The sequence below is a fragment of the Acinonyx jubatus genome, chromosome A1 (genome assembly GCF_027475565.1).
Source record: "Acinonyx jubatus isolate Ajub_Pintada_27869175 chromosome A1, VMU_Ajub_asm_v1.0, whole genome shotgun sequence".
Lineage (NCBI taxonomy): Eukaryota > Metazoa > Chordata > Mammalia > Carnivora > Felidae > Acinonyx > Acinonyx jubatus.
This window is the reverse complement of record NC_069380.1, coordinates 24,970,084-24,984,210: the sequence shown is the minus strand read 5'-3', so window position 1 is coordinate 24,984,210 and position 14,127 is coordinate 24,970,084. Positions and strand designations below refer to the sequence as shown.

The following is a 14,127-nucleotide window of genomic DNA, read 5'->3' as shown; positions in this document are numbered from 1 at the left end:
GGCTACTTCATCCGTGGTTCCTAACAATACCTGACATAGCACTGACCAGGATTGTTGTGCATTGGCTGTCTCCTCAACTGGAACAGAAGTTCCGTGGGCACAGGACCTTTGTTTTGTTCACCCTTCTATCTCCAGCACCTAGAAGAGGACCTGGGCATAGTAGATTCTCACTTTATATGTTCAGAAGGCATAAAGTCTATCACATCTTCCTAATGCCCCCTTCAGCGCCTCTTTTTTTGAGCTTCAGACCTGATTGCTACCTCACTCTGAGGGACTCCACTATTTTGAGATGTTTGAGATTTTTATAACTGTACTGTGTAGGTGCTTTTTTAAAAAAAAAAAATAGGCTTTATTTTTTTAGAGCAGGGCACAGCAAAACCCAGCAGAAAGTACAGAGATTCCCATATGTCTTTTGTCCCTAACACATGCACAGCCTCCCCTACTACCTACACCCGGCACCCACTGTCCGTTATCGTCAATAAACCTGCATCGGCACATCACGACCGCCCAGAGTCCATAGGTACGTTAGGGCCCACTCTTGCTGTTGGACATTCTTTGGGTTTGGAAGAGGTATCACGGCGTGTATCCATCACACTGTGTCGTTTTTACTGCCCTAAAAATCCTCTGTGCTCCTTTGATTCATCCCTCCTTTTAAACTTCTGGCAACTACCGATCTTTATACTGTTTCTCTAGTTTTGTCTTTTCTAAAATGTCATATAGTTAGAATACTACATATCTTTTCAGGTAAGTCTCCTTGACCTAGTAACATGAATTTCAATTTCCTCCACGTCTTTTTATGGCTTGGGAGCTCATCTCTTTTTAGCACTGAGTAAATATTCCATTGTATGGATGTACCACAGTTTACTTATCCAGTCCTCATGGGATGGCTTTTTGTTTTGTGCTTTTTGTGTTTGTTTGGCAGAGTAATGATTTTATTTTAGAACATCGTTGCGGAAAACATGTTCTGATGAGGTATAATCTTATCTTTCATTATCTTTTCAAATTTTCATTTAAATCCAGTTAGTTGACGTACAGTGCGATATTGGTTTCAGTGCTAGAATTCAGTGATTCATCACTTACATACAACACCCAGGGCTCATCATAACAAGTGTCCTCCATAATACCCATCACCCATAGAGCCCATCCCCCACCCCCCTCCCTCCATCAACCTTCAGTTTGTTCTCCATCTTTAAGAGTCTCTTATGGTTTGTTTCCCTCTCACTCTCTTTTTTAAATCTGCCTCTCATATGTTCGTCTTTTTCTTAAATTCCACATATGAGGAGTGAAATCAGATGGTATTTGTCATTCTCCAGCTGACTTATTTTGCTTAGCATAATACACTCTAGTTCCATTTATGTCATTGCAAATGACGAGATTTCATTCTTTTTGATGGCTGAGCAATATTCCATCGTAGATGTATACTACATCTTTATCCATTCATCAGCTGATGGACATTTGGGCTCTTTCCACAGTTTGGCTATTGTTGATAGTGCTGCTATAAACCTCGGGGTGCGTGTATACCTTCGAATCGGTATTTTTATATCCTTTGAGTAAATACCTAGTAGTGCAATTGCTGGGTCATAGGGTATTTCTATTTTTAGCTTTTTGAGGAATCTCCATACCGTTTTCCAGAGTGGACACACCAGTTTGCAATCCCAGCAACAGTGTCAGCGGGTTCCTCTTTCTCCACAACCCTGCCAACATCTGTTGTTTTCTGTGTTGTTAATTTTAGTCATTCTGACAGGTGAGAGGTGGTATCTCATGGTTTTGGTTTGTATTTCCCTGATGATGAGTGATGTTGAGCATCTTTTCACGTGCCTGTTACTCATCTGTATGTCTTCTTTGGAAAAATGTCTACTTGTGTCTTCTGCCCATTTTTTCACTGGATTATTTGGTTTTTTTTGGGTGTTGAGTATGAAAACTCATACTCAACAATTTATGGATTTTGGATACTAACCTTTTGTCAGATATGTCATTTGAAAATATCTTCTCTCATTCTGTAGACTGTCTTTTAGTTTTGTGGGTTGTTTCCTTCACTATGCTGAAGCTTTTTAACTTGATGAAGTCCCAATAGTTCATTTTTGCTTTTGTTTTCCTTGCCTCCAGTGATGTGTTGAGTAAGAAGTTGCTATGGCCGATGTCAGAGGTTGCTGTCTGTGTTCTCCTCTAGGATTTTGATGGTTTCCTATCTCACATTTAGGTCTTTCCATTTTGAATTTATTTTTGTGTATAGTGTAAGAAAGCGGTCCAGTTTCATTCTTCTCCACATAGCTGTTCAGTTTTTCCAGCATTATTTATTGAAAGACTGTCTTTTTTCCATTGGATATTCTTTCCTGCTTTGTTGAGGATTAGTTGACCATATAGTTGTGGGCCCACTTCTGGGTCTTCTGTTCCACTGATCTATGTATCTGTTTGTGTGCCAGTACCATACTGTCTTGATGACTACAGCCTTGTAATACAGCTTGAAGTCCAGGATTGTAATGCCTCCAGCTTTGGTTTTCTTCTTCAAGATTGATTTGGCTATTCGTGGTCTTATCTAGTTCTATGCACATTTTAGGATTGTTTATTCTAGCTCTGTGAAGAATGCTGGTGGCATTTTGACAGAGATTGCATTAAATGTGTAGATTGCTTTGAGTAGTATAGACATTTTAATAATGTCTGTTCTTCCAATCATGAGCCTGGAATGTTTTTCCACTTCTTTGTGTCCTCTTCAAGTTCTTTAATAAGTGTTCTATTGGTTTAGGTATCTTATGATTTTTGGTGTAATTCTAAATGGGATCAATTCTTTGATTTCTTTATCTGCTGCTTCATTATTGGTGTACAGAAATGCAACAGATTTCTTTACATTGATTTTATATCTTATGACTTTGCTGAATTCGTGTATATTTGCAATTTTTTTGGTGGAGTCTTTTGGGTTTTCTATGTAGAGTATCACGTCATCTGCAAATAGTGAAAGCTTGACTTCTTCCTTGCCCATATGGATGCCTTTTACTTATTTTTGTTGTCTGATTGCTGAGGCTAAGGCTTCCAGGACAATGTTAAATAGTAATGGTGACAGCGGACATCTCTGTCTTGTTCCTGACCGTAGAGGAAAAGCTCTGTTTTTCCTCATTGAGGATGATATTAACTGCAGGTCCTTTCTATATGACCTTTATGCTGATGTTGAGGTATGTTCCATCTATACTTACTTTTTATCAAGAATGGATGCTATATTCTGTCAAATGCTTTTTCTGCACTTATTGAAAGGACCGTATGATTCTTATCCTTTCTTTTATTAATGGGGTACATCACATTGGTTGATTTGCAAATATTGAACCACCCTGCAGCCCAGGAATAAATCCCACTTGATTGTGGTGATAATTCTTTTAAGGTACCTTTTAAGGTACTGTTGAATTCGATTTGTTAGTATGTTGTGGAGAATTTTTGCATCCATAGTCATCAGGGATATTGGCCTGCAATTCCTTCTAGTGGGCCCTTTTTATGGCTTTGGAATCAAGGTAATGCTGGCTCCATAGAAGGAGTTTGGAAGTTTTCCTTCCATTTCTATTTTTTGGAACAATTTGAGAGGAATAGGTAATAACTCTTCTTTAAATATCTGGTAGAATTCCCCTGGGAAGCCATTTGGCCCTGGACTTTGGTTTGTTGGAAATTTTTGATTATTGATTCAATTTCTTTGCTGGTTATGGGTCTGCTCAAGTTTTCTATTTCTTCCTGTTTCATTTTTGGTGGTTAGTATGTTAATAGAAATTTGTCCATTTCTTCCAGATTGCCCAGTTTGTTGGCATATAATTTTTCATATATTCTCTTATTGTTTGTACTTTTGTGGTGTTGATTTCCTCTTTCACTTGTGATTTTACCTATTTGGGTCCTTTCTCTTTTCTTTTTGAGAAGTCTGGTTTATCAATTTTATTAATTCTTTCAGAGAACCAGCTCTTAGTTTCATTGATCATTTCTACTGTTTGGTTTGTTGTTTCTATATTGTTTATTTCTGCTCTAATCCTTATTATTTTCCTTCTTCTGCCAGCTTTAGGCTTTATTTACTCTTCCTTTTCTAGATCATTTAGATGTAAGGTTAGATGGTGTATTTGAGACTTCTCTTGCTTCTTGATGTAGGCCTGTATTGCAATATACTTTCCTCTTAGGACTGCCTTTGCTGCATCCCAAAGGTTTTGGATGTTGGTTTTCATTTTCATTTGCTTACATGTACTTTTTAAATTTCTTCTTTAATTTACTGGTTAATTTATTCCTTCTTTAGTAGTAGGATGTTCCTTGACCTCCATGTGTTTGTGGTCTTCCTAAATTTTTTCTTGTGGTTGACTTCAAGTTTCATAGTGTTGTGGTCTAAAAATATGCCTGGTATGATTGCAGTCTTTTTGTACATGTTGAGGGCTGATCTGTGACCCGGCAAATGATCTATTCTGGAGAAAGTTCCATGTGCACTTGAGAAGAATGTGTATTCTTCTGCTTCAGGATGAAATGTTCTGAATATATCTGTTAAGTCCATCCACTCCGGTATGTCATTCAAAGCCATTGTTTTCTTGTTAATTTTCTGCTTCGATGATCTGTCCATTGTTGTAACTGGGGTGTTAAGGGTCCCTTACTGTTAATATATTATTATCAATGAGTTTCTTTATGTTTGTTATTAATTGATTTATATATTTGGGTGCTCCTAAATTGGCTGTATAAGTATTCACAATTGTTAGATCTTCTTGATGGATAGGCCCCCTAATTATGATATAATACCCGTCTTCATGTCTTATTACAGTCTTTATTTAAAATGTTTTTTTTAACGTTTATTTATTTTTGAGACAGAGAGAGAGAGAGAGAGAGAGAGCATGAACAGGGGAGGGTCAGAGAAAGAGGGAGACACAGAATCTTAAACAGACTCCAGGCTCTGAGCTGTCAGCACAGAACCCAACGCGGGGCTTGAACCCACCGACTGCGAGATCATGACCTGAGCTGAAGTCGGACGCTTAGCCGACTGAGCCACCCAGGCGCCCCACAGTCTTTATTTTAAAATCTAGTTTGTCTGATATAAGTATGGCTACTCCGGCTTTCTTTTGATGTCCATTAGCATGATAGATGGTTCTCCATCCACTCATTTTCAATCTGCAGTTGTCTTTAGGTCTAAAATGAGTCTCTTATAGGCAGCATATAGATTTAAAAAAAAAATCCATTCTGATACCCTATGTCTTTTGATTGGAGCATTTAGTACATTTACATTCAGAGTGATTATTGAAAGATATGAGTTCAGTGCCATTGTGTTACCTGTAAAGTTGGTATTTCTGGTGATGTTCTCTGTTCCTGTGTAGTCTTTGTTGCTTTGATCTTTTTCCCCCCACTTAGAGAGTCCCCTTTAATATTTCTTGCAGGGCTGGTTTAGTGGTCACAAACTCCTTTAGTTTTTGTTTGTCTGGGAAACTCTCTCTCTCTCCAGCTTTGCTGGATAATGTATTCTTGGCTACATATTTTTCCCATTCAGCTTGTTGCCATTCCCTTCTGGCCTGCCAAGTTTCTGTGGACAGATTTGCTGTGAATCTGATCTGTCTTCACTTTTAGGCTAAGAATTTTTCTCTTGCTGCTTTCAGGATTCTTTCCCTGTCTGTGTAATTTGTGAATTTGACTATGATATGTCTAGGTGATAGCTGGTTTTTGTTGAAATTTTTTTTAATGTTTATTTATTTTTGAGAGAGACAGAGGCAGAATGTGAGTGGGTTAGAGGCAGAGAGAGAGGGAGGCACAGAATCCAAAGCAGGCTCCAGGTTCCGTGCTGTCAGCACAGAGCCTGATGCGGGGCTCAAACTCACGAACTGTGAAATCATGACCTGAGCCGAAGTCAGTAGCTCAACCGACTGAGCCACACAGGTGCCCCTAGTTTTTGTTGAATTTAATGGGAGTTCTCTGTGTTTCTTGGGTTTTGATGTCTGTGTTCTTCCCAGATTACAGAAGTTTTCAGCTATAATTTACTCATATAAACCAAGATTACAGAAGTTTTCAGCTATAATTTGCTCATATAAACCTTCTGCCTCCTTTTCTCTTTCTTCATCTTCCGAGACTCCTATGATACGAATGTTATTACATTTTAAGAAGTTGCCAAGTTCCCTAAGTCTACCTTCATGATCCAATACCTTTCTTTCCCTCTTCTTTTCAGCTTCATTATATTCTATAATTTTATCTTCTGTTTCACTGATTAATTCCTCTGCTTTGTTGATCCTCACTGTTATGGCATCTATTCAGGTTTGTACTTTGGGTATAGCATTTTTAATTTTGACCTGACTAGATAGATTTTAGTTCTTTTATCTCTGCAGTAAGAGATTCTCTAGTGTCTTCTATGCTTTTTTTTTTTTTTTCAAGCCCAGCTAGTATCCTTATAATTGTTGTTTTAAATTCTAATTCAGACATCTTACTTATATCTGTATCGATTAAACCCCTGGCTGGTTTCTACTTCCTGTTCTTTCTTCTGGGGTGAATTCCTCTGTCTTGTCATTTTGTCCAGAAAAAAAAAAAATCTAGATCCTAGCTGTGTTTTGGTCTGCTTGTTAAAAGAAGCTAGATCCAAAATATATATATAATAAAAAATTAAATAATTAAACATTGAAAAATTAAAAAATAAAAATAAAAAGGAAGCTAGATCCTATTTCCCCTAGAGCTGAAGCTTTGCGGCACTCTATGATCAGTAGACTTGGTGCATGTGAGTGGTTTGTGCTGGTCTTCTGGGGGAGGAGCCTGTTGCACTGATTCTCAGGTGGCCTTGCCCTAGTGAAGATGCACCTGCAGGGCGCAGGGGGTGGGGCTTTGTATAGTGGCTCTGGGCTCCTTTTGGCAATACTGTTTAGCTCACTGCGGTTAGTCACTGCAGGTGGGCAAGGAATGAGATTTTTTTTTTAAGTTTAATTTTTAAATTTTATTTCTTTCTTCTCTTGTGGTTTTATTTTTTTAAATATGGAACTTATTGTCAAATTGGTTTCCATACAACACCCAGTGCTCATCCCAAAAGGTGCCCTCCTCAATACCCATCACCCACCCTCCCCTCCCTCCCACCCCCCATCAACCCTCAGTTTGTTCTCAGTTTTTAAGAGTCTCTTGTGCTTTGGCTTTCTCCCACTCTAACCTCTTTTTTTTTTTCCTTCCCCTCCCCCATGGGTTTCTGTTAAGTTTCTCAGGATCCACATAAGAGTGAAAACATATGGTATCTGTCTTTCTCTGTATGGCTTATTTTACTTAGCATCACACTCTCCAGTTCCATCCACGTTGCTACAAAGGGCCATATTTTGTTCTTTCTCATTGCCACATAGTACTCCATTGTGTATATAAACCACAATTTCTTTATCCATTCATCAGCTGATGGACATTTAGGCTCTTTCCACAATTTGGCTATTGTTGAGAGTGCTACTATAAACATTGGGGTACAAGTGCCCCTGTATCCCTTGGGTAAATTCCTAGCAGTGCTATTGCTGGGTCATAGGGTAGGTCTATTTTTAATTTTTTGAGGAACCTCCACACTGTCTTCCAGAGTGGTTGCACCAGTTTTCATCGCCCCCCTCTCATCTCTGGATCAGGGAGTTTATGCTTGCCACTCCTCAGGAAGCCCTCACAGATAAGCAAACAATCACCCCTTCTGTGTCCCTGGCTTCTGTCAGATCCCCACCTGCACTCTGTGTGTGTTTGAGCTGTCCACCTGTCAGGTGGCACAGCTTTCCTGGGTTTTCTCTCAGGCATGGCTGTGTTTCAAAACTAACTTTCGGATACCCCGGTGGTGCGGCCCAGTACTGATCCTCTGGGGGAGAGTCTTAGTGCCCTGTGGCCGGTGCTGGCTTGTCCCAGAAAGTGGTTGCGTGACTGTGCGGTGGCTCGGAGTTTATGGTAAATCGCAGCAGAAAGCTGGCGCCAAGGTCCTTGCCCTCGGCGGGCATCTTTGTTCCCGTGCTGGTGAATGCGGCAGCTCAGTGGTGCCCACCGGGTCCTTTGCCCGCGGAAAGGCCAGATGCCCCCTACCAAACGCACTCCCGGCACGGGAACCACTTCTCCCAGGGCAGCCCAGGGGATCCTCGGACTGAGCTGCCCACTCTTGCTGCAGCACCACCAGGGGCCACCCTGGTGATCCCGCTGACCTCTGAAACTTCAGACTCGGACCCTGTAATCTGCTGTGTATAAAAGCTGTCAGTATTGGGGCGCCTGGGTGGCTCAGTCGGTTAAGCATCCGACTCGGGCTCCGGTCATGGTCTCGCCGTCCGTGAGTTTAAGCCCCGCATCGGGCTCTGTGCTGACAGCTCAGAGCCTGGAGCCTGTTTCAGATTCTGTGTCTCCCTCTCTCTCTCTGACCCTCCCCTGTTCATGCTCTGTCTCTCTCTGTCTCAAAAATAAATAAACATTAAAATAAAAAAAAATTTTTTTTAAAAAAAGCTGGCGGTATTTAAACCCTCCCCTTTTTCCCAGCCAACAGTTTCGGGGAAGAGTTTTCCCCGTGAAGTCCCCGGTGCATGTTTTCACTCTTCTCTCTCTCTCTCTCTTTCTTTGCTCACCTCCACAGCACCTGCGGCTCTTTTCTCCCCCAAATCAACTCTTTGTGGTTCCTACCTTCCACAAGGTGACCGTTTTTTGGGGGTTTTTTTGTTTTTTTTTTTTCTGCCTGTAGACATGCAGCTTTGTGTGCTCGGTCCTCAGATCGATTTCTTGGGAGTTCAGAAAGGTTTGATGTTTCTCTAGCTGTGTTTGAGGTAGGAGGCAAGCGTAGGGTGACCCTACCCATCTACCCTCTTAACCGGCCATTCCCCGGGATTGATTTTTGTGTACATTTTAAATTTTTTAGGGGATGGACCTTTATATTCTACACTTCCGTTTTCCTCCTCCCAATCTTACCCAAATGCCCAAGACGGGGCCCGAAGGGAGAAGAGTCTCAGTGAACCCTAGTAAAAGCCCCGGTTAATCTGCCCATAACCCCCACACTCAGGCGTGCCTCTGTATTTGTATTCACACTGTATATTAGTTCTGACAACTCCCTGATGTTATGTGTGTGTCTCATCCCCCTCCCCCCCCCCCCCCCCCCCCCCCCCGGCCACAAAAACCCTGCACAAAGTAACACCACCAATGCACTGCCATACTTACCTCAGTCTTGCTGTGGACCCATCCCGTATCTACTTCCAATTTCTTCTTACGATAAACCACACGACGAGTTTTTTTGGCTTCTGGCACAGGCTCCTCACCTTGTGGTGGTTGTTTCCATAAGTGAAATGTGAAAGTCGACGTCTCCGCAGTTTTGGCCGTGAGGAAGTCTGGTAGAAAAGAGAAAGGAAGCCTGGATCTGTCTTTCTCAGAGAGGTTGAGGGTTTGAGACATCGGCCATATTCCCCCAAGTGGCGAAGGCTGCCAGATGGTGGAAAGGGCAGGTCTCTGGAGAGAAATGTAAGGGTTGAAGTTGCAGCTTTCTCCGTTTTGGCATCCGTCCACTCAAAATGCATTTATCGAGGGCCTACAGTGTGCCGGTCCGAGGCTAGATGCCAGATGCCGTGGTGAGGACCACCCAGTCCAGACTGGGTTGGGGGGGTGGTGTGAAGGTGACATACCAGCCACACGCTGCTAACAAGCATGGCTGCTAATTCTGGTAATTTACAAAATGGGCAAAAGTGGGGAGCCATTTACAAAAAAAAGGAAACGCTTCAAACCCCGTTATGTCAACTTAAAACATAAATGTGTGTTAGCGTGCCACGTTACTCTTTTTTAAAGTTTATTTCTTTATTTTGAGAGAGAAAGAGAGAGTGCGGGCACATCGGCGTGGGGGAGGGGCAGCAAGACAGGGAGAGAGAGGATCTCAAGCAGGCTTGGAATGTGGAGCTGGATCTCAGGAAACGTGACATCGTGACCTGAGACAAAAATCGAGAGCTGGACACTTACCCGACTGAGTCACCCAGGTGTCCCAGTATGCCATGACAAAATGCAGGGCAAGACCTCTCCTTTGTGGGTGCTTCTGATGCTGGACTCTGTGATCTTTTTTGCTCAAAGCACATTAATAATTTATTATCTATAATTCTCAGTTTTGGTAGTTTGTAAGCAGTCTGCAGAATCACAGACTTAAAAAATTCTGTATATTCCCCAATCTTTAATGGATGTTCTGTCCACATATAAATTTAAAGTAGTGTTTTATTTTTTTAATGTTTTATTTATTTTTAAGAGAGAGAGAGAGAGAAAGAGTGAGCAGGGGAGGAGCAGGGAGAGAGGGAGATGGAATCCTCTCTGAAGCAGACTCCAGACTCTGAGCCATCAGCACAGAGCCCTACGCGGGGCTCGAACTCACAAACTGTGAGATCATGATCTGAGCCAAAGTTGAACGCTCGACCAACTGAGCCACTTAGGTGTCCCTAAAGTAGTGTTTTTTCATTTTTAAGTTTTTTTTAACATTTATTTATTTTTGAGACAGAGACAGAGCATGAATGGGGGAGGGTCAGAGGGAGAATCTGAAACAGAATCTGAAACAGGCTCCAGGTTCATTTATCAGCACAGAGCCTGACGCAGGGCTTGAATTCACGAAGCACGAGATCATGACCTGAGCTGAAGTCAGATGCTCACTGACTGAGCCACCCAGGTGCCCCTAAAGTAGTTTTTTAAAAAGCTATTTTCTTGGGGTGCCTGGGTGGCTCAGTTGGTTAAGCCTTCGACTTCGGCCCAGATCATGATCTCATGGTTCATGAGTTCGAGCCCCACGTCGGGCTCTGTGCTGACAGCTCAGAGCCTGGAGCCTGCTTCGGATTCTGTGTCTCCCTCTCTCTCTGCCCCTCCCCCACTTGTGGGGGTCTCTCTCTCTCTCAAAAATAAATAAAATGTAAAAAAAAAAAAAATTAAAAAGCTATTTTCTTATTAAGTCTTTTGAAAGTATTCAACTTCGTTTTCACAGCAACAAGTTTCTTTTTATCATCATTTCTGTCAATTTCTATATGAGTTGAATTTTGGAACTAGATTAGTAGGGCAGCTGACTCTCGGCGGGTGTCAGACAAGCCGTGGGAGCAGCAGGAGAATCTGGGACAGTGGCACGTCTGAGAAACTAAGGAGGCCACTGGGTAGAACTCGGAGAGGAGGCTTTTCTGCAGGAAAATGAGGAGACAGAGGTGGGAGGGCAGGGTCATTTGGAAACCTGTGTGAGAAGTTTGGAAGGGGGTCTCAGTCTCCCTGTGAGAAGCACCTTCCTTCTCCAGTGTCTGCTTACAAATGATAATGATTTGTCAGAGGGAAAAAGCTGAAGTGAGCCCAGCCACTGTTTGTGTCTCTTAGAAATTAATAGAAAACATTTCTAAAATGGTAATGACAAAAGAGGACATATATATGCTCATTTTTTCCCCTATCGGAATGCTAAAATCGTGGACGCTTTGTTTTGTGCTATACATCCAGCTGTGCCATCATTAGGGGGAGGCTTTAGGCTGCCTTTCTGAGCCTCTCTTCCTTTAAAATGGAATAATGATGCCTACAGAGACGTACTGCGTTACAGTAAAACCTTGGTTTGTGAGCATAATTCATTTCCGGAAACATGCTTGCAATCCAAAGCACTCATGTATCAAAGGGAATTTCAAGAACCATTAGTTCAGTTGTGATCATGTGACATTCGGTACCACTCGTATTGCAAGACATTGTTCATTTATCAAGTTAAAATTTATCAGAAATGTTTGCTCGTCTTGCAGAACAAGTTACTCGCAATCCAAGGTTTTATTGTACTGTGAAATCATGTCTACACCGTGCCTGCCACCTAGTAGAGGGTCAATATATCTGTGGCCTTCACTCGGGGAGCTTTGAATTTTGATGGCTCATGATTCAGTATCTTCCCACCTCTTTTCCCAGACTAGATGGTTCTGAACAGGAAAGGCCACTTAATTTGAGAAGCCCCATGCAAAATGAAAATGCAGAGGTCCTTGTTCTAATATTATTAAGAAGTTCAAGACGGTGAGCCCAGGGCATTGAATCAAGCGCAGCACCTTTCAAAGTATTGGGTCCCGTGTGACTGATCAGAGGTCCCACATTCATGAAGCCAGCCTGGGCTTGGGAATCAGCATGTGCAGACAGGGAGGTGTGTGTGTAGAATACAGAATGGTCTGCATCCTGGAAGTAAGCGAGTTTGTATCTTGGAAGAGGCTGGGAGATTTCTTTGGGACTGGCTACAACCAGAACATGGAGGGGATGCCTTTTATCTATTAGAAGGGTTGCTTTTTTGTACAAAAAGTTCAAGGTGTTGCTTTTTTTTGTATAAAGAATTCAAAGTGTTGCTTTTTTGCATAAAAAGTTTAATCCTTCTAGACTTCAATTGCCCAGAGGAGCAAGGAGTCGGCAGGGGTAGTCGTGAGGCACTATGGGCGTTCAACTATATTAAAATCTTATTCTCCAATTGGAAGTCCTATCCTGGATGTGTGGCAATGGAGTATCCAGAGAGGCCTTAATCTCCCAAAAGGAGCAAAAAGAAGAAAAAAAGAAAAAAAAATCATACATGCCCACATCCATTAAAAACAACAACAAAAACACTTATTGAGTGCTTACTGTGTGCCTTACTGAAGTGGCAAGTAAGAAAGGGCACAGGCATCTACAGCCCAGAGGGAGCAGAAATATGAGCAGTAGACAAGTATAGTATCATAAGTGGAATAGATAATGTGTGTTGTGTTTTTGGCTGCTGAGCTTCTGAACCCCCCTCCTTGTTTTGGGGGCACCCCATTGTGTGAGTCTTGGTGGGAGGCAGGGCCTTCCCACTATGGAAGCCGAAGGTAGCAATTCCTTCTTGTCTCCTAGCTCCAGTGAGTGCATGAGACCTAGGCTTAGAAGGCCCTCTCTTTTTCTTCCCCAGAAACACTAGCCTTTCGTTGGGGATGAGTCCCAGGTTTGGCCTGAGAGGTCTCGGGCAGCATGCGGCTCGTGCCCACACGACGACTGGGTGATCTCAGGTAAGTCCCTTAGCCTCCCTGAGCCTTAGCTTCTTTATCCTGCTTCACGTGGTTATGAAGGCTCATTTGAATCAGACTACGTGAAAATAACCCGGTCCACAGAAGTTATTCCCTAAGAGTTAGATCAGGGGCATAAATTGGTATTGGGGGCCTGGAACATGGTCTTGGGAGGGAATCTGAGGATGTGTCCTGGCTCAGGACTGGTTAGCCATGGGTATTGCTGACATTTCTGTGTTAGTTGGATATAGCAATCTTAAAGATTTCCATGTGGTGGCTTTGTGTCTCTGAATGGAATAGTCTCATGGCTTAGGCTCTTGGCCCCAGTTTTCCATTATTAGATTTTTTTTTAAAGAATTTGTTTGAGAGAAAGAGAGCAGGGGAAGGGCAGAGAGAGAGAGAGAGAGAGAGAGAGAGAGAGAGAGAGAGAGGGAGAGAGAGAATCTTAAGCAGGATCCATGCTCAACGTGAAGCCTGAAGTGGGTCTCAACCTCATGATCCCTTGATCATGACCTGAACCAGAATCAACAGTCAGATGCTTAACCAACAGAGCCACCCAGATGCCCCCTCCATGATTAAACTTAAAAACACTGGCAACCACCATGATGGGGAAATATTAACAGCTGGACCTCAGATGCCTTCAGTATCTGGTAATGATCTAAGTAGCCCCTCCAATCTAGTTTAGATCCCTTCTTAGGGGGCTCTATGGACGTCTCTTCCTACCACAGCACTTAACCATTCCATACATGAATCCCCTGCTTTCTTATCTATCTTTACCCACAGTCCCCCAAAAAGGATAAGGGGGTCCCAGACTGTGTCCATCTTGCTTGGTATTTTATCCCTGGAAGCGAGGACCTTGCTAGTCCAGTAGGTGCTGTGGTTAGGCAGTGAGCATTTCTGCCTCCTTTAGGGTTCGTGGCAGAAGGTAAGAGGCAATCACAGGATGGAAAAATGGGGGAGTAGTCCTTACTTTCACGTTTCTTCATAATCCAGAGGATTGTTTGCTTGTATTTTCCAAAATTTTTCTTCAACCTAAAGAGAATGTGAATTATCTCGAATGCATGTTTACGTGTCATGCTACACAGTGTAGACAGTGCTAGAACCTGCCGAGTGTTTCTATTGTTGAAGAATTGGGCTCGTGCCTCTGCTTTCGGGGGCTGTTTTTCTTCCACTCAGTACTCAGGAATAAAGGGACAGTACAATGGTGTTGACCCAGTGC

General features: G+C 42.4%; 1 protein-coding gene across 1 annotated transcript in view; it reads right to left on the bottom strand.

The window, feature by feature from the left end:
- The window catches only part of ERICH6B (glutamate rich 6B), a 69,583-nt gene that overhangs the window by 10,484 nt on the left and 44,972 nt on the right, over positions 1-14,127 (bottom strand). Inside the window, exons 10-11 of the mRNA XM_053215756.1 lie at positions 13,879-13,940; positions 9,106-9,272 (exon numbers count right to left, since the gene is read on the bottom strand). Coding sequence (XP_053071731.1) covers positions 9,106-9,272; positions 13,879-13,940 — 229 coding nt within the window. The remainder of the gene's footprint in view (positions 1-9,105; positions 9,273-13,878; positions 13,941-14,127) is intronic.